General features: G+C 44.6%; 1 protein-coding gene across 9 annotated transcripts in view; it reads right to left on the bottom strand.

The window, feature by feature from the left end:
* Positions 1 to 5146: 5146 nt before the first annotated feature.
* SLC35A5 (solute carrier family 35 member A5) overlaps positions 5147 to 19387 on the bottom strand; it is a 38814-nt gene continuing 24573 nt past the window's right edge. For all 9 annotated transcript variants that reach the window (XM_075589454.1, XM_075589450.1, XM_075589449.1 and 6 more), the window contains 2 exons: positions 10816 to 11572; positions 5147 to 7254 (listed from right to left, as the gene is read on the bottom strand). In XM_075589454.1, the coding sequence (XP_075445569.1) occupies positions 7186 to 7254; positions 10816 to 11572 (826 nt within the window). In that variant the 3' untranslated portion in view covers positions 5147 to 7185. The remainder of the gene's footprint in view (positions 7255 to 10815; positions 11573 to 19387) is intronic.

Below are 19387 nucleotides of genomic sequence, written 5' to 3'. Positions count from 1 at the left end.
AATTTTGTTAAACAAATTATGCTGCCATCATTAGTCAAACACATCAGAGACAAAAACTCTTGGTGAACTGTCTCCCTGCATAAATGCAACAGTGTAGAAACTGCATTATAAAAAATAAAAATAAGTGAAGACTGAATAGATAATCCAAAGTATTTAGTTACTATGAAGACTAAAGTTTAAAAAAAATTATTGATATAATAAAAAATACTTGTTTGATTTGTATAAAGATATTGTCAGTCACCAAGATTTAACCTATAGAACTTTAGCTACCTAGGATCTACTTTTGCTAGCCTCATCGTACCGTGACACAAAAAGGACACTATCCAAAAGTTTTGGCGGCCATCTTGGGACTGCTTGATAGTGGAAGCAGAGGGTACAGCGTCCATGCTGATCCGCGGCTGATCACATAGGACATGTCTGCAGTGGGTGAGAGTGTATCCCTTATAACACTCAATGCTCATTTTTACTAGAAGATTACAGATTAATTTTCATTCCCTCCCCACCCCCCCTTTTTGTTTTATTTTTCCATGATCAGTAAAAGATTTTATGCTGTCTTTGCTATTGTTTATTCCATTGAGGAGCAGCGCATCAGGAAGATCACCTTTGAAAACACTCCAATCTTAGAATTTATAAGTTTGTGCGTGCCGTATTGCAGCCTTGTTATACCCACTACCAGCTTCACATCGCATAGCCATTAACCAACCTCACACTGATGAGACCCAAAAGGTCGAAACAGCTGAATGTGAGTAGGGTTACTGGCTATTCAGTTCTTTAAACCAGGCTGAGCTGAAAAAGATGTAAAACACGGCAGGCATAATCTTAAAGGGGTCCATGTTAAAATGGACAATGAGCAAAAGCTGACCATGTGAGTGTTCATTTGTATGTCATTACCCAGAATCCCTGGCTTCAGTGAAAGCATTGAATGCCAAGAGATCATGGAGAAAGATCATGCTGAGACTTGCAAATGTACTCACAAGTAGCATTTTTATTTGCTATTAAAACACCCACATTTTGTAATATCCTGCTTTACCATGAATTATTATAAAATGCAAACCTGAGACTTCCGGTGACGTCAACCTGGATGGCCGCTTAGGGAGTTAGCTCCAGAGACCCCTCGCTAAAAAGCACTTAGAATAGCACCTTTCCCACACCGCGGAGACCCCAAAAGAACTCCAAAAGAAAAGGTAAAACTTGGGGGTCAAGAAGATCTCAAACAAACCCAGTAAAAAGCACACCCAGAGCCTGCCTACCTATTTTACGAATGAGCCAAGGCTTTTGCCGCTATGCAAGCCCTCACAAGATGGCGACGTCGCGTGCGCTCCAGAGGTCCCAAGCAAAAGCCCGACTCTAGAGTTGGATCCGGAGAGAGGATCCCTTAATAGAGAATATATGGAAGATCTCTTCTTCCGTATGCGGAAAGGATTCCAAGAAGACCTATCAGCTGCAGTGAGAGATGTGAGGGTAGAACTACACGCCCTGACGGAACGAACAGACTCCATTGATATTAAAATTGAGGAGGTTGGGATCGCGCAGGCTTCCATGGAGGATGATATGTCCCGCATGGGCTTCGAAATCAGAGCCCTAAAAGACCAGGTGGAGGACCAGGAAAATAGGGAGAGGAGGCAAAACCTCCACATCCATAATATTCTGGAAGAGGTCCAGACAGAATCCTTGGAGGCCTATTTGAAAGACCTATTCGTGGAATTGTCCCTGGATTTAAGTACAGAATGGATCAAAATTGACAGGGCTCATAGGGCCCCAGGCCCAAAATCTGTGGACCCTAAAAGAATGAATGACACCCTGGTGAAGTTCCATTCTTACCGTACAAAAGAACAGATTCTGACAGCAAGCCGCAAAAAAAGTGACATCTCATTCAGGGGCTCTCAGATACAGATATATAATGACCTTTCAAGAGCTACAATAGAACGGAGAAGTGAGCTGAAACTAATTACCGAAATGCTAAGAAATAAGAATATTCGGTACTGGTGGGGATTTCCCTTCAAGCTTATTGTGGCACAAAACGGCAAATTCTTTACCCTTAGCTATCCGGAAGATGCACCGAGGTTCCTCAGGGATCTGGGACTCACCCCAGCAGGGCCATCGATGGAGGAGCAGGAAGGGGGGGAGCCAGCGAGAACAACGACAGCGTCGCACCTCTGAGAGACTCGCTGGCAAGAACACAAACAAGAGCAAAAGATAGAGGAACTGAGCCCAGCTGAAGGAATCAATTGCGTGGTGAAGCCCGAGTTTGGGGGTGGGGGGGCTTTGTTCATGGTCTTGGGGGTGTTCACCCCAGCAGCTCTGGGTGGAGTTCCCGGCGATGGCTTTCTTGGGTGGGTGGTGGTGGGGGGGAGGGTCCAGGGGTCCACCGTTGAGTTTAGCCTGTTTTCCCGGAGCGGAAGCAGACCATCGGAGACGATGCCCGAGTCCAGTCTCAGACCCAAGATGGGGAACTTTTATTTGATCGGGCCTGGAGAATATTAGCCGGGACTGTTGTTGCTCGGGGGGCGGGGGGGTTGGTGGGAGGGGGGGAGGAGATGAGGCCTCTGCTCCGCGGCTCCCACTTACCGAGATAAGCACAACGGTCAAGATGTACTCTATTTGTGGGTTTCTGAAGAGGCCTTTAAGTGGTAATCAGCAGTTTGTATTAAAGTGTTTTTAAAAAAAGTTTTCCTTTCCGTGCTCCCCCCCCATTTTTCCCGCAAAATAATAAACATTATTGACCACGTGCACCTCACAAAAACAAAGGCTTTCATTCTAAGCCTAGATGCAGAAAAAGCATTCGATAGAATTCGATGGGACTTTTTGGTACAAACTTTTTATCAAATTTGGCTTCAGAGGACCCTTCCTCGAAAGTATCAAAACTCTATGCCAGAACCCATCAGCATTGGTGAAGCTCCCGGGGAGAGGCTCAAACCCCGTAATAATAAGGAATGGTACGAGACAGGGTTGTCCCCTGTCCCCCTTGCCGATTGAGCCCCTCACGGCCACGATTCGGAAAGACAAAAATATAAAAGGAATCAATATAGGTCAAGAGGAGTATAAAATATCTTTATTTGCTAACAATGTAATTTTATCACTGTCAGCACCCTTGACAACTCTTCCCAACCTCCAATCTCAGATAGAAAAATTTGGCCTGGTGTCAGAGTATAAAATTAATAGTGACAAATCAGAAGCCTTGAATATATCCCTGACTCCCTCCGAAGTAAAACTTCTTCAAACAATTTTTAACTATAAATGGAGCTCCCCAAGTATTAAATATTTAGGGATCAAAATTACAAACTCCTATGGAGCTCTATATAAATATAATTTCCCCCCATTATTCGCTGAAATTAAGAGACCTTCAGAGCTGGAATGAATACCATATTTCGTGGATGGGGAGGGTCGCATCGGTTAAAGATGAATATCCTCCCCAGACTACTGTATTTATTCCAGACAGTGATGATCCAGGTCCCTGTGGCGGATCTCAAAAATATCCAAAATAGAATTTTCCAATTCATATGGAATGATAAAAAGCCGATTGTGGCTAGGTCGTTCATGTTAGCACCAAGAGAGTGGACGCCTAGGAGTACCAGATATAACCAAATACTACTTAGCAGCCCATTTAAAACAAGTGGTAGTTTGGAATAACGATCCACCGTCTTGTTGCTGGTTGGAGATTGAGACCTCCTATGTCTCTCCCCTCTCCCTACCGGCCCTTTTGTGGTCGGGGTGGGGGGACGGGAGATAAAGTCGAACGAGACGAGCCTGGGAGCTATGAAATGCACGTGTAAGATCTGGTCGAAATCAAAAAGTAAATATAGTTCAACATCTTCCCCTTCAGTACTTATCCCACAATTCGGTAATCCGGAGTTCATACCGGGATGTGATCCTAGAGATTTAAAGCAATTTAAAAGAGCTAACATAACAAAAGCATCCAATTTGTTAGGCAAAGGCCGACTCAAGACAATCCCTGAGGTTCGGAAGAAAGTTTCCCCATTAGAACTACCCCTCTTCAGCCTCCTCCAGATTAGACACTTCCTAATAACAGTCTCCCACAACTCCAAGTTTAAAAACCCCACTAATTTTGAAAAGATGTGCGCTGTGGGGGCATATCAAAAGGGTATGATTTTGAGAATATATGTGGGACTAGCACGAGCCTTGATACCCGTCAACCATAGCTAGATGCTAAAATGGACTGCAGACCTCAATGTTGAAATAGATAGAGAAGACTGGGAGGACATTTGGGATGTAGTAGCCAAAACCTCGATTTGTACTACCATCAAAGAAAATATCTACAAAATACTTTTTCATTGGTACCTCACCCCGAGCAGACTGAGCGGGTCTTCCCTGGCCTATCTGACCTCTGCTGGAGGGGGTGCGGCCAGCAGGGAGACCTGGTACATATATTGTGGTCTTGTCCTGTATTAGCCTCTTTGTGGGGGATATGACGCAGGCAATGATTGAGGAGATAGGGGGAATGGAGATACCGCTAAACCCGGTGTCATTCCTGCTAGGAAAACCTATAGAGGGCCTTCCCCCTCAAGTCAATAAGTTAATATCATTCATTCTGACAGCGGCCCGTTGTTCAATCGTAGCAAAATGGAAAAGGTTAGGCCCCCCCAACAAAGAGATGGTGCTTAATACAATTAAAGAAGTTAGACTAATGGAGCTCCTATCGGCTAGACTGAACCAAAGAGTCGACAAATTTTACAAAACCTGGGAGGCTTAGCCCTACAATTAAGACCTAACACAATAGAAGGACAATGGCCCAAGGTTAGCTCGTCCCCCTCCACTCCCCCCGCCTCCCTTTCTCTCTCCCCTCTTTCTTTTCTCTCCTTATTCTATCCACTTTAACCCCTCCAAAGGGGGTATTGAGGTACGCTGATATAAACATCTCTCCTCCGGCTGGAGGAATGAGAGAACTGGAAAAGCAGAGATTGATATAAATGCAGGGATTTTTCGGTGTTTCAAGTCCTTACAGAAATCTAGTGTGTCTCCTCGTGGGGAGGGGGCATAATGCTCTCCTACGACACTAGAATACTTTGTACAGGTAGATATCCAGGGCCCTTGTTTTTGACATGCTATTTTATGTGATGATGATGTGTACTCCACCCTCTGTAAAACCAAATAAAAAAGTTTGAAACAAAAAAATCCAAACAAACAGTATTTGTAGAAAATAGTTTTTATAGGATCACATACCAAAAATCCTCTAAACAGCTTTGCAGCTAAGAAGTTAAACAAAGAATTTCTTGAAAACTGTCAGATTTCTTCAAGTAACAGGTCTACTCTTCCCCAAACTAATCACCAAATTAATAGAAAGTATTATTCGTCAAAACTACATTACCCTGTTTAAAAAAAAAACCATACAACTGGCCCACAGCCGTACTACTCTTTTTATACAGCAGCCTTATTATTTATTGCAACAACGATAACATTATAAATCTTTAAATAGTACACCTTTCAATGGTCACAATATTACCAAAAAACCAATAGGCTCCAGGAATGTATAAATAAAATATAAATATCAATTTGTAGCTATTTCTAGCCACAGTGAGCCCTTAGTAGTAATCCATGTTCCCCTGAGGAAGTGGAGTAGTTCAGTTAAAGCATAGGGCAGGAATTCAGCCTTCCAGGAGTGATATCAGCACGCAGTGACATGGACCCGCAACCCAGAAGTCCCCAAACGGCCCCAGCAACCGGAAAGGCAGAGGGAGCTTCGGGGAAGCATGAAAATCCAGCGATAAGAGCAGCAGCACCACCTGTGATAATCCAGATATCCTCTGAGACACAAGGTTTTGATTTGATGTGCTCAAATTCACGAATATACTTGTGAGTGCATTACCTTTATACACACACACACACACACACACACACACACACATTAAACTTGCTACACTAGGAGTAGTGTTCTGTTATGCCCCGCTATGTTCTAGTTTCTACGTCAAACAGAAGATTGAGGGGGGGGGGAAACCTTCTTAAACAAGAGGCACCAAACACACTCTTAAGACTTGCTTTTATTGCCATTTTTTTTACTGTGGTTTACTGTGCAAGCACAATTTGGAACGCGTTTGTTCAATTATACATATATATTAATTTTTAATAAACGTTTATTAACTTTGGTAGTACTATATTCTGTAAAAGCGTTTTTCTTCAGCTACAGTAGTACTCAAGCTACAATTAAATGTTACTGAACATTTCCCTTTATGGTGGATACCTTTCAAAAAGCTTAAAACGTATCTAAGGCACTCAAGAAAAATATATAATTTTCCGATCACTTTAAATAATGTGAAATATACTGGGCCATATTTACTAAGCTGTCCTACTCCATAACACACCTTCCTGCAACTTTATAAATATGGGCCTTTATAAGGAAATGGGCCGTCTTCCAGCATCAAATGTCATATGGAGAAACACAAAGAAGGGTGGGTAGCTGTGTTTGTCCTTTCTTCCTTGTAGTAACAAAGGAGAGAGAGGAGAGAGAAAAGAGAGAGAGAGAAAGAGAGCGAGTAAAAGAGAGAGAGAAAGAAAGTGAGAGAGTGAGAGAGTGATATTATACCTTTAATTGGACCAACAAGTAGTTGATATGTTAGAAAATGTCAAACCTCTCATGGTCCTTCATCGGGTATGGCAGGAATACAGAAAAAAATACTATATACATTGTACGCAAGAGTTGCAATGGATGTTGAGAGGAAGTGGGAAATAAGATAAGGTAGAAACAAAGTAGCCTAGTGTTAAAATTAACAGTAGAGACAAAGATAAAGAATAGCTTTTTATGTCTCTACTGTTTATTTTCACACTAGGCTACCTATTTCTACCTTATCTTATTTCCCACTTCCTCTCAACAAGATATCTCTCTTACAAACACTGTATATAATCATTTTGTTTCTGTATTTCTGCCATACCCGATGAAGGACCCCGAGAGGTTCAAATTCAAAAGCGTTCTTTTGGTCCAATAAAAGGTATGTGTAAAGAACTAAAACTTTTATATACCGTAAAAAAATAAAATGCTCTGGGATTTTATATCTTTTCCCCTATGGTCCTATGAATTCTGTAGTCTATTAACTTATAGCAGAGTGCAACAAGATCTCCAGCACTTCCGCATCATGTGAAGGCTCCTGGTATGCCACGGCCGTTATTAGGACACTTCAGAGGTTAACGATTTAGTAAAGTTGGCCAGTAGTACTGTAAGTTGTAAGTTCTTTGTTAGAAGAGTTCTTCATCTGTCTCAGAATCTTCATTCGCTTTAGTCAGTCTCTCAAGTTCTTCACCATCCTACAGTGATACAAAAGGTATAAAATAAGAGTTAAAAAGGATTCTCCCTGATGAGTTAAAAATGAGACGTTTTAAATACAGTCAAAATTGTTCACTGTGAGTTTAGCATATTAAGGAAGAATTATCAATGTTTATATATACACATAAGAAAGAGGATAGATTGTCAGGAGTTTACTTCCTTTCGGAAATCATTGTATTTTATTTAACTACGAGAATAAAACTTTTAGCCTAGAATCTTCTTCCCTAAACCAATTATCAAAGAAGCAATGTGTGTTTTCTGGGTGTGTCCTGCTAATATCTGGACCATAACTTGTGATATTACATGAACTATTTCTGTGTACTTATGCAGTTCTCTAGATTGCAAACTCCCACGAGCAGAGCCCTCCTTACCTTTTTGTATCTGTGCATGCTTGTCCAGATTTGTATGGTCTGTAACTGTGTACAGAGATTTGATAATTACATAAACGCACTGTCCCACGCAGCAGAATACGTTGATGCTTTTCAAATAAACGATCATTTATACAGATGTTCCCCTGCAGTCGGGGATTGCTGGGGACAACAGACCGCAGCAATTCCTGTCTGCATGGAGAGCAGCCACGGGCACCCTGCTCACCAAGGTGGTGTTGCTTTTTTCCCCCTCCTGCGGCTCAGGTAAAGGCGAGTCGGGCTACATCTGTAGTATAGGGTAGGGGGCTGCACATTTTTACTCCTCTAATTTCATTGCCTATAAAAATGCCTTATACTGAATTTCACTGCTTCTTACAGGCTAGCTGAGTTGTTTTGTATAGATTGGAATCTCCGCTTATAAAGTCTGTTAATTTTCTAATTTTGTATCACTTATGATAAGGCTACTTCCGGACAATAAAGCAGTTTGCTTGTATGCGCAGAGTCTGGCATTATTTCACTGTTGTGTATGGAACCAACCTTTTAGTAATTTTTTTTTATTTTTTTGCTTTGAGCAAGAATTAAAAGTATATATATCCTTTTGGATTGATTGTAAAACATTACAACATACCAACATACATTGTAGTAAAAGTATCCAATCTTACCATGGGGTAAATCTATATTATCTGAAACAGCCGATAGCAAACAATATAGAATTACACCGTGTCTGATGTTGGTTTTTCAGCCTCTTGTGATTTCAGGGCAAAAAGCCATATCCTTTGGTATTGTTTGATATTTTGTGTAGCCATCAGTGTTCGCTAAAGTAACGGTCATTAGTTCAATTATTGTTGTTGTTATGGTACAGGTAGCCTTTTATAGATATTAGTTTTTCCCCACAGTGGAATGATTTATCTTTCGCCCTACATTATATGGAATATTACCATTAAATATGGAGTTATTTACAATTATAGGCTAAAGCAGTAAAATTCAGGGCATTATTGAAAACCCTGCTCTCTGATTGGTTAAAATTCCGGGCATTATCCACAGTAATGCCCTGAATTTCAGCAGCTTGCAAAATGCAGTTTTCAATCTGTTTATTTCCAGCCAATCATCTTTCAGAACAGCTGAGACAGGGCAGGGGATTGGTTTGAATTAAGTAAAAGCTCTGAGACATGGCAGGAGATTGGTCAAAAAGTATCAGCCACGGTTTGACTCCTCCCCCTCCCGAGCTGACTAAGATTTTCAAAGCAGATTCAGTTGAATTGGGGGGAGAGACTGCAAAGAAGTAAGTGTGTTGTGTATAGAGGTGCAGTGTTGTGTGTGTGGGGGGAGGTGTGTGTGTAGAGGTGCTGTGTTGTGTGTAGAGCTTGGGGGGGGAGAGTGCAAAGTTTAGTAAGTGGCTGCATTTTTGAATGTGGCTGCAGTGTGTGTGTGTGTTGTGCTGTTGTATGTGTAGAAGCAGTTTGTGTGAGTGTAGAGCTGATGTGTGTGTGTGTGTGTGTGTGTATAGCGCTTCAGTGTGTGTGTGTGTGTGTCAGTAGCAATGTTTATGGGTGTAGCATGTGTGTAGCAGCAGAGTTTGTGTGTGTGTAGAGCTGCTGTGTGTGTGTAGAGCTGCTGCTGTGTGTGTAGAGGTGCTGTGTAGTGAGCGTAGAAGAGGTGCTGTGTTGTGTCTAGAGCTCCAGTGTGTGTGTAGAGGCACTGTGTTGTGTGTGGTGTGGTGTGGTGTGCTGTTGTGTGTGTGTGTGTGTGTGTGTGTGTACACAGAGGGGGCGGCAGTGTGTGGATATAGATATCTGCAGTGTAAGAGTATATAGAGGTGGTTTCATGTATTTACCATTTTATTTTAATAAAAAAATCTATTTAACTATACAAAAGTGTCTATTATTGATTAAATAAGCTGGGATTTCAGTAATGCCTGGAAGTTTACTGCTTTAGCCTATAATAGTAATAGTAATAATCCCCTCAGAACAGGGCACTCTCATATAGGCTCTCCCACACAGCACATGCAGGCTCTCTCACACAGCACATGCAGGCACTCACACACAGCACATGCAGGCACTCACACACAGCACATGCAGATTCTCTCACTCCCCCCCCCCTCCTTCTCCCGCTATTGCTGTCAGAAGCTGGCGGGTCCCAAATAGTAACTTTGTTACTTGCAACAAAGTAATATTTCTTCCACCACTTGCATAGCTTTTGCCAAGGTAATTTTTATCTGTTTTTTATTTTAGTTTGTAGTTAAAATCACTGTCCCCCCCACTGCTCTTCCCATTCTCCCCTTCACCCACCTCCCCTCTTCTCCCCCCCCCCACTTCTCATCCCTTTCCCCCTCAACACCTCCCCCTACCCATCACCTCTGCCCATCACCTCTCTCCTCATGCTCGCTTCCCCCTCACCTCGCCCCTATTCCACCACCTCCCTCAATCCCCACTCACCTATCTCTTCTCCCCCACCCTTGCCTCTCCTCATCCCTTGCCCCCTCTCCTCCCCCTCACCTCTTCTCCCCCCCCCTCACCTCTCTTCTCCCCCCCTCACCTCTCCCCTCCTCCACCACCTCCCTCAATCCCCACTCACTTAGCTCTTCTCCCCCACCCTTGCCTCTCCTCCTGCCCCCTAACCTCTTCTCCCCCGCTCACCTCTCCCCCCCCCCCTCACCTCTCTCTCCCCACTTTACTTCTTTTTCCTATACAGGTGCATCAGCGTAGATCCGAGTTATATATCTTTACAAAAGTGTCTATTTTTTACAAAAAAAAGCCTACATTTAGCCTATAATATTAATAATTATTACTTAATTATTACATTTTACGCTATAAAGCCCTCGGGGCAGTGCTGGAACTTCCATATGCGCGGCTGGTTCGGCAGAACTAGGGCCCACCACCTTTAGGGGTCCATCGTACACATTCCGAAACGCTGGTCCAGCACTTGTTTAAGCAGGCCCCACTTATCTAAGGCCCCCTCTCTACACACCCGTTCCCTCCCGAGCCCTCGGATCTGGTGCACCAACCTGTACTGGCTCTAAATGAATATGCCACAGAGTGCTTATTGGAGAAGCTCTCTGACAACATTGTTTTGGGTTCTTTCTGCCTTTGCATGTAACAAACAAACATACTTAAACATTCAAGACTTCATTTCCAAATGAAAAAAAAAACAAACATTTGTTTTAGAAATACTTACCCCACTAGAACGTTCCCATACATCTCCATTTATTATTTTAAAATGTTCTTGCTTTGGGGTGCCTTTTGATTCGGTTATCCTACTTGCATTATAAATAAATATAGAGAGTAGAACTACGGGAGCTTCCAAAAAGAATTCCATTGAGGGCTTGAAATTGAATACAAAAAATGATACAATTGTGATAATCACAGTTGTTAGTTGTCCTGTGAGAACATGGAACATGTTGTCTCTGAACTTTAATATAAAGGCAACCGACAATCCAACGAAAGCAGTTGCAAAAATAAGGGCAACAGAAAATCCGTTATGACCATAAAAAAATCCACAGGACTTTATCTTATTGAAGTGCTCGGAGTGAAGAACCAATGTAAGACCATTGAAAAAAACTCCAAACGCATAAAGTTTGCTGTTCTGTATAAAAATGCTGTCAGAAATCTGGTCCACATCCTTCAGTATTTTCTCATTGTAAATATTGGCTAGTGAGGATATAAAACATTGTAATATGATCAGGAAATGGCCGAGTCCCAGGGGTATGTACTTCAAGCTAGAAAAGTATTCCAGTGTAATGCTGTGATTTTCCTGTTGTCCTTCCTCGGGCTTAGTCACGTGAATGCAGCTATTGGACAGGCTTGAGTGAAGAATATGATGAACTCCTTTGGCTGAGACTTCCTGCTCAGCAGCGCCATTTTGGGAAGTCAGGCCCATTATAGACAAGAACAAGATTAGAAGAGATGCCCACTGAACGTATGAAAGATGGCGTCTATTAGAAAAAGGAAAGAAAAATCAGCAGAATAAATGGATATCTGGTGTTTACACAAAACATAAACATGTAGATTTTGTTAGAAGGTTATTAATGGAAGTCTTTTACCTGCAAAACCAATGCAATGAAAATGAAGCACCATCATTTTGTTGTCCCACGTTTGCAGCTTAGTGATTTGGGCAGCTATTTAATATGGTAAGAAGTTGTACAATACAAATATAGTAACTTCAATTAACTTGAATAAATGGTTACTGCAGAACTCCTTTACCACTATACTGAATAGGGACCTGGGATATATGCTTTCTTATGTGTTTTGAAGTACATTTCTTACAATGTCACATTTTTTTGTCACATTTCTTACAATGTCACATTTTTTTACATTTCCTCTAATATAGATTGTAGAAATCATTCTTTATATTTCTCACCTAATAGGTCTCCTTTCTTAACTGAATTGAGGGCCACTCCTCAAAGAAATCAGTCTTCGAAGAGGCTAAGGCCCCGGTAACTCCGCTGCAACGCGCGCCCCCGAGATTGGCGGCATGTGCAGCCGATTCCCCGATCTGCAGCTCACGGCAGGAAGAGGCCGGGGGGGGGGGGGCGTGGCGGGGGATTGACGGGGGCGTGGCTTATCGCTCCGTCGCGAGTCCTGCTCTCAATTCTATTGAGCAGGAGCAACTCGCGCCACGGCGCTGCGGCCTCCCCTCGCAGCGGGCCCGGCGCCATTGAGGGGAGGGCTCTCGTCCGTGCGCGTCCGCCACAGTGGGGGCAAGGCCTAACATTCTAAATGTAGTGGTAGTCCATATATTCTGAACCAGAACGATATTGCAACATTTTACTAATGGTTCCCAGCACTCAAAAGCACGAGGCAGAGACTTTATCATAAAATTACATTTTTAAGCAGAACAACGAATATGATAAATATTCATACAAAAAGTATCAAGGTATTAAGAGAATGGTCATGTGTTCAATACATAAACAGTATCACAAAGCACCAAGTGTGACATTAGAATGGATCAAGTATACTATAGCAATTTATACTGTATGGCAATCTAGTGGTTTATAGTGCTGAACCACCGCAATGCTATATTACAGTTGTCTGCTGCTGTACAAGAAAGTGCTCAATAGTTTTAGCAATGTCTGCCCGTCAATGCTTGTCCTTCACGTTTTACTGTGAGAAATGTGTAACACTTAAATCTTGTGGTATAGAACATTCAATAATCTAGCTGTTCATAATAACATAGTGTCAGGAGAATCACACAGTTAAAGCTATGTGCCAATCCAGCACTTGAGAAAACCACTTAATAATCTAGCAATAAAATGCCAACATTACAAAGACAAAACTTTTCAGGAGAATGAAAACAGTTTAGAGCAATATATGTCAATCATGCACTCTGAGAAATACTTAATTTAGCAATAAAATGCACACATACCAAACAATTAATTGTATGATAAATCAAGTATCTGAATAGTGCGTTTGAATGCTGGGAACCATTGGTGACATTTTGCATGATTTTAAGGGACCAGGATAAATGGGGAGATCCCATTCCCTGTGCACCACTTTCTGAACAAAGTCCAATTATTGCATGTACTGCAGTGATATCTGACAAAACAAATTTTGTTCTGAAAAAAGATATTGTTTAATAATTCTCAGCAATTGAATTAACAGCAATTGCTGGAACTGAGCAGTGTGTGTACTGTACGTGCCATTTTTTCAGTGGGCTGTTAACTGTACCTACCAACTACTTTGAAGTGGTTAGAAATAATTTGTCTTGCCTTGCTTATAATTACACATTTTTTAAATGTTTTGATTTGGTTTTGCAGATCTCGTGGGATTCCCCTTGTAGATACTGTATCTATTAGGATGGAGTTCCTTGTTACTCCGGAAATGCTTTAACAAGATGTACGTTCCATTGTCATATAGCCCAGCACTTAAGGAGTCATTAATAGGGAACGTCATGAATTTGACACGTTCTCTAGTAGGGGGAGACTTTTTTCACTGACCCATCGGAGCAGTGAACGCGCTCGGAACAAAGTGGAGGGGCTTCACTTTCATACGCATCACATCTCTACAGTATATGAAACGATGACATATTCATGATCTCAGAAGAGTGGAGGCGCCCTTCTAGCACCGAACGTGTTAGACACTATACACATAAGGGTAATATTGACTACACACAGATGTAGCCAGCAACATCCTGGTGATAACAGAACAAATCTAAGTAATCTCAGAATACCAAACAGTTTCCATTGGATACAATGGCAATGCTGGCACAACATACCACAATATACTCTAACATAGCTCACCAAAAAGTTAAATAAACCTCAATTTTACTGGCGGTACCTTCCCCAGTATTTATCTCAGGACGCAGGGGGTCCCCAGATCTGAATTTAACTTGGTCCAGCTCCGGAGACCCCCTGCTTCATATACATGAATATTTTTTTTTATATTAATAAGACAGGGGAGGAGGAAGGGCAAACAAGAAAAACATATTAGTATATTACTGCAGTCATAGTGTATTTTCTCTCTCAATAGTTAGGACATGTTAGCTAGAGCTATAAAGCTTTGGATTTCTGTATACTTGCAGGATGCAAGCATTTTATCACTGAATACGGTTACTGTCATGTCTGATAATTCACCATTTTAACAAAGACATTTGTTAACATTTGATTTATCTATGGAAAGTGTTAAATGATTTGTGAAATGGTTTCAGACTTTCTTCCACGCCTTGTCTATCTTATACACATGTACTCACATCCTGTTGGATTTGTTAGGTTTGGCATGGAGTTTAAAACGTGTCTAATAAATACAGATGTAGCCCTCTTACGTCCCCGTGGCCAGGACTTGTTACAGGACAAGGATTCCCAACAGACGGGAGAGCAGCTGTGGCATCTTGCCTAGAACTGCAGGGAATGTACTTTCTTCCCGCGGCTCTGCAAAAACCATGCCTGGCTACAGTACATCTGTAGATTGTCACTGCAATATTCCATTCTAGTAACCACTGCAGTTTTCATGCTTTGCCAATACATTTTATTGTTGTAAGTAAACTAGAGGTGTAAAAGAAATCTGGAGGTTTTCTTGTGTTTGTGTTTGTGGTCTTGTTCTGATGAACCAAGAAATGTTAAGCTTTCATCTACCACTTGACCGATATTATAGAAGGATGGCACATTCATTTCAGCCAAGAGGAAATGAGGGTTTATTTTACATGGAATGGGGCAACTAAACTGCAGACGGAGCTCCGCTACAACACGTCGCCGAGAGAACTCCCCGGCAGGACACATCACCGTTTGCGATCTTGACAACACTGTCACGGGAGACGCGCTTAATAACATATTTATATTTCGTGGGTCCTGATTGAGCAGAACAGGTTGAGCAAAATAAACTGAGATTTATTCCCTTGATAGGCAAACACACGACAACTGCAGAATAACTTAATAATTACACTCACGGGTAGAGAAATAGAGGATAATGTCCAGAAAGGTGCCCAAGCACCAGAAGATTGTTCTTTAAAATTTAGTCCTTTTGCAAATTGCCAAATAAATAGCCAGTCCAATCCTTCTGTGAATGGGCAAAGTCTTTTCTGGTTCTCTGGGATTTGCTGGAATCCCCAGAGCTAACGAAATCCTGAAGCAGGGCAAGTATCCTTGTTGCGATGTTTTTAACCCCTTGCGTTCTGGAATCGTAGCCGCTGTACTTAGGTCTTATCCGCTTGAAGAAATCAGGTAACAGCAACAACACAGGAATCACACCGGAATGAGGGGTACAGGCCTTTTTAAGGACAAGGGCCTGTGAAGGGATACATTAGCCTCATCCCATTGGCAAGGAATTATCTTCCTCCTATCAGAACCTGCCAGGTCACATGGGCCAGTCCTACAGCCAGCTCAGGTATCTCTGAGCATGCTCAGTAAGCAGCTTGGTAGCACTGCTAAGTAACAAGGGGCCACTCATTTCTGGGGACGCAATGTCTGAAGTTTGGGTCCCGAGGTGTGAAATATCCAGGAGGAGTAACAGGACCTGCTACTCATAAACATCCTGATTAAGTGACACTTTACGAATCTGGGATCTTTCATCCCAACAGGGGGCTCCTGTATGCATAACATTTGGTCCTTACTGCCTTACAAAGGCAGGCAGACAAAAAAATAGCATCCTGCCTGTACATTTTAAAACAGCAACAGAAAGGCACTTCACTGCAGGTAGAGATTAGCCTGCAAAATGGGGACAGCCATGCATATAGAATTAACCAATTCATCCCCAACGCGAAATAGGGGTAACCAGCTGAGCCCACTGCCTTTATTAATGCGCTGATTACCCCCATTTTCGCCACATCTCCCCCACTCAAAGCCCAAGGTTTGCCCTGGCCACCTCCTCTGGTGGTTGGGCTGACCTGAGGGTTTTTGAAGTCATTAGGTCTTGGGGATTGTCCTGCCGGGAAAGGCCATCAGCGTTCCCATGCTCACTGCCTTTCTTGTGCTGAATGGTGAAGTCACATTCTTGCAAGGCCAGGCTCCAGCGCAAGAGCTTGGCATTCTCTCCCGACACCCTCTGCAACCAACTTAGGGGGTTATGGTTAGTGATAACAGTGAAGTGTCTGCCATACCGAGAGGGCTGTAGCTTTTTTAGCGCCCATACTATGGCCAGACACTCTTTCTCAATAGTGGCATATGCTCCTTCTCTGGGCAGCCGCTTGCGGCCCAGAAACATAATTGGAGGTTCCCTGACCTCCTCCCCCACCTGGCTGAGCACAGCACCAATGCCAAAGTCTGAGGCATCAGTCTGCTCCAGAAACTTTTTGGAATAATCTGGAGCGGCCAGTATAGGAGCGCTGGCTAGGGCAGTCTTCAAAGCCTGAAATGCATCTTCACAGGCAGGAGACCAGACTACCAGCGCAGACTGTTGCTTCTGGGTCAAGTCAGTCAGGGGTTTAGCAATGGCACTATACTGGGGAACAAACTTCCTGTAGTAGCCTGCGGTGCCTAGAAACACCATGACCTGCTTCTTGGTTTTGGGAGTGGGCCACTGCACTACTGCCTCTACCTTAGCTGGTTCTGGCTTGAGGTGCCCTCCACCCACCCTATGCCCTAGGTATAAGACTTCAGCCATCCCTACTAAGCACTTGGTGGGTTTTAAGGTGAGACCTGCCTCCCTAATCCTGGCTAGCACCGCAGCTACATGAATTAAGTGTGATTCCCAGGAGTTACTGAACACAGCAATATCATCCAGATAAGCCCTTGCAACCCCTTGCATGCCCTTTAGCAAACGATTGACCAGGCGTTGGAAGGTAGCCGGTGCATTCTTCATCCCAAATGGCATCCCTAAGAACTCATAGAGGCCACTTGGGGTGATGAAAGCCGACTTCTCCCTAGCCTCCTGGGTCAAAGGGATCAGCCAGTACCCTTTACTGTGATCCCTGGTGGTCAGATACCTTGCCCCCGCGAGTTCATCCAGCAACTCATCCATGCGGGGCATGGGGTAGGCATCTGAAACCGTCCCTGCATTGAGCTGCCGGTAGTCCACACAGAACCGGGTGGTCCCATCCTTCTTAGGCACTAGGACTACCGGACAAGCCCAAGGGCTCTGGGATGGTACAATTACCCCTAGGGCCAGCATCTCCTCCATCTCCCTCTCTATACTGCCCTTCACCTCTGCTGACACTCTATAAGCGTGCTTATGCAGAGGTCTCCGATCCCCTGTAAGCACTGGGTGCTCAGTGATGTGTGTCCTCCCTGGCTTGTCCATGAACAGAGCCCTATACTGCTCTAGCATAGCCCTGGCATCTGCCCTCTGCCTGACACTCAGCTGAGACCCTATCTCAACCTGCTCTATGGTACCTCCCTGCCTAGCCTCCCCTAGGAGATCTGGCAGAGCTATGTCCTCCTTGAGCATATTGATGTGATAGACTTTGGTCCTCCCTGTCTCCCTAACCCTGGCTAGCACTGCTGCTACCTGTCCTGGAGACAAACCACAGATCTGCCTGAAGCCAACTATCCTCTCCCTGTATGTCCCCACATACCTCTGCACTCTCTCTAGTGCCCTCCTGACCAGGCGGTGGGAGGTAGCCAGAGCATTCCTCATCCTGAATGGCACCCTGAAAAACTCACAGAGGCCATTCTGAAGGCTGAAGACTGACTCCCCCTTTGCCTTCCTCTCTACACTGTCTGCCACCTCTGCTGATACTCCATAGATATTCTTATGCAGAGGATGCAGATCACCTGGGAGCACAGGCTGATCTGTACTATGTGCCCTGCCCAGCTTGTCTGAGAACAGGACCCTAGGCTGCTCTACCCTAGCCCCGGCTTCTGCCCCTGCCTGCCTACCTCCCAGGGACCCTAGCTCAACTAGGACCCCCCTAGGAAACCCTATCCTACCTAAGAGGCCTGGCACTGCCTGAGCTACTTCCTGAAACATGTTCCCCATTCCTGGTAACAGGTTCAGGAGCATCTGCACATAATCACCCGCTTTACCCTCTGGCTGGCAGGCGTCCCAGGGGTGGCCAAAGTCTGCCACTGCCCCTGCTGCCTCCGGCCAGAAGTAAGGCTGCAACAGCTGGGTTCTCATGTGAGTGACCCCCTGATGCCCCACTAGTGGACTGAGGAAGGCTACCTGCAACACTTGCTGCCGACCCTCCCTGGGTCCCACTAACAGTCTTCTACCTGTCCAGCCCCTGGCTAACCCGGCTCCCTACCCCAGAACCCGCGGTGCCACAGCCTGTGGTCTAACCCCCCGCTTTCCCAGGACTCGGACGCCCGCAGTCCCATACCTTCTAAGCTGGGGTCAGCTTTCACCGCATCCCTATCTGCTGTCCCTAATTCTAACCCCCCACCCTTAGTCTCTAAGTCAGGGGTAACAGGAACAGGTAAAGGGAACAGTAAGTCAGTCACTGGTCGCGACTCAGTAGTCTGGCTTACCTGTCTGGTCTCCGCAGAGGCCACTGGAACCGTTGGTCCCAAATGCAGGGGGACAGAGGTTGATTCTGCTGTGATTCCTGATGACAGGCTCTTAGGAATCGCCGCAACAGCAGGCAATTCCCCAGCAACCACACAGATCACAGGCTCCAGGTTATTGCTAAGGCGCACCTCAGCAGTTTCCCTGGACAAAACCCCCACTTCCCTCATGCCATGATTGGCACCCCCATCCAAAATGATCTGGGCACCCTGTAAGGACCGCAGCCCTCCATCAGGCATGGTTCTTTGCATCCCGGTGCCCGGGAGCAAATCTTCTGGCTGCACCAGAATAACAGCAGCACCCAAATCTGGCAAGCTCCCTGCTTGCCGGTCACCAAAGGTAACCCTCCGTGGGTGCCTGCTCAGGACATCAGCAGGCTGCATCTCGACTGATGCACTTGGACATCCTCTGCTCACTGTTGCTGGCTCTGAGGTGACAAAAGCAGCATCTGCCTGGGACATCCCTCTTGGTTGTGGCTCCATGGCTGTGCTCTGTTCCTCTGTGTGGGCCAGCCCAATCTGGGTTACTGGCCCTGCAGCTTGTGAACGTTGCCCCTGATGGGGTCCCCCAGACCGCTCACGGTCCGGGCAATGTGGCCGGATGTGGCCCACCTTGTGGCAATGATAGCACCGTCTCTCAAGCTTGTACTCCCCAGTATAGGGCGTGTCGCTACCCACTGTATGTTTGGGAGTCCGCTGGGGTGCAGACTGGTCCCCCCTAGCCGGAATGGCTGCCTCTCTGGGGACTGCTGCGTTGCTCACCAAGGCTCTGCTGGTTACATATTCATTTGCTGGCTCTGCTGCGTCCACAGCAGTTACTCTGGGAACGTCCTGTTCCCCGCTGACCAGGTGGGAGTGAGGGGGCCTTCCAAGCGC

The sequence above is a fragment of the Ascaphus truei genome, chromosome 3 (assembly GCF_040206685.1).
Source record: "Ascaphus truei isolate aAscTru1 chromosome 3, aAscTru1.hap1, whole genome shotgun sequence".
Classification (NCBI taxonomy): Eukaryota; Metazoa; Chordata; class Amphibia; order Anura; family Ascaphidae; genus Ascaphus; species Ascaphus truei.
Note: the sequence above shows the minus strand (reverse complement) of the source record. Positions and strands in the feature narration are given on the sequence as shown.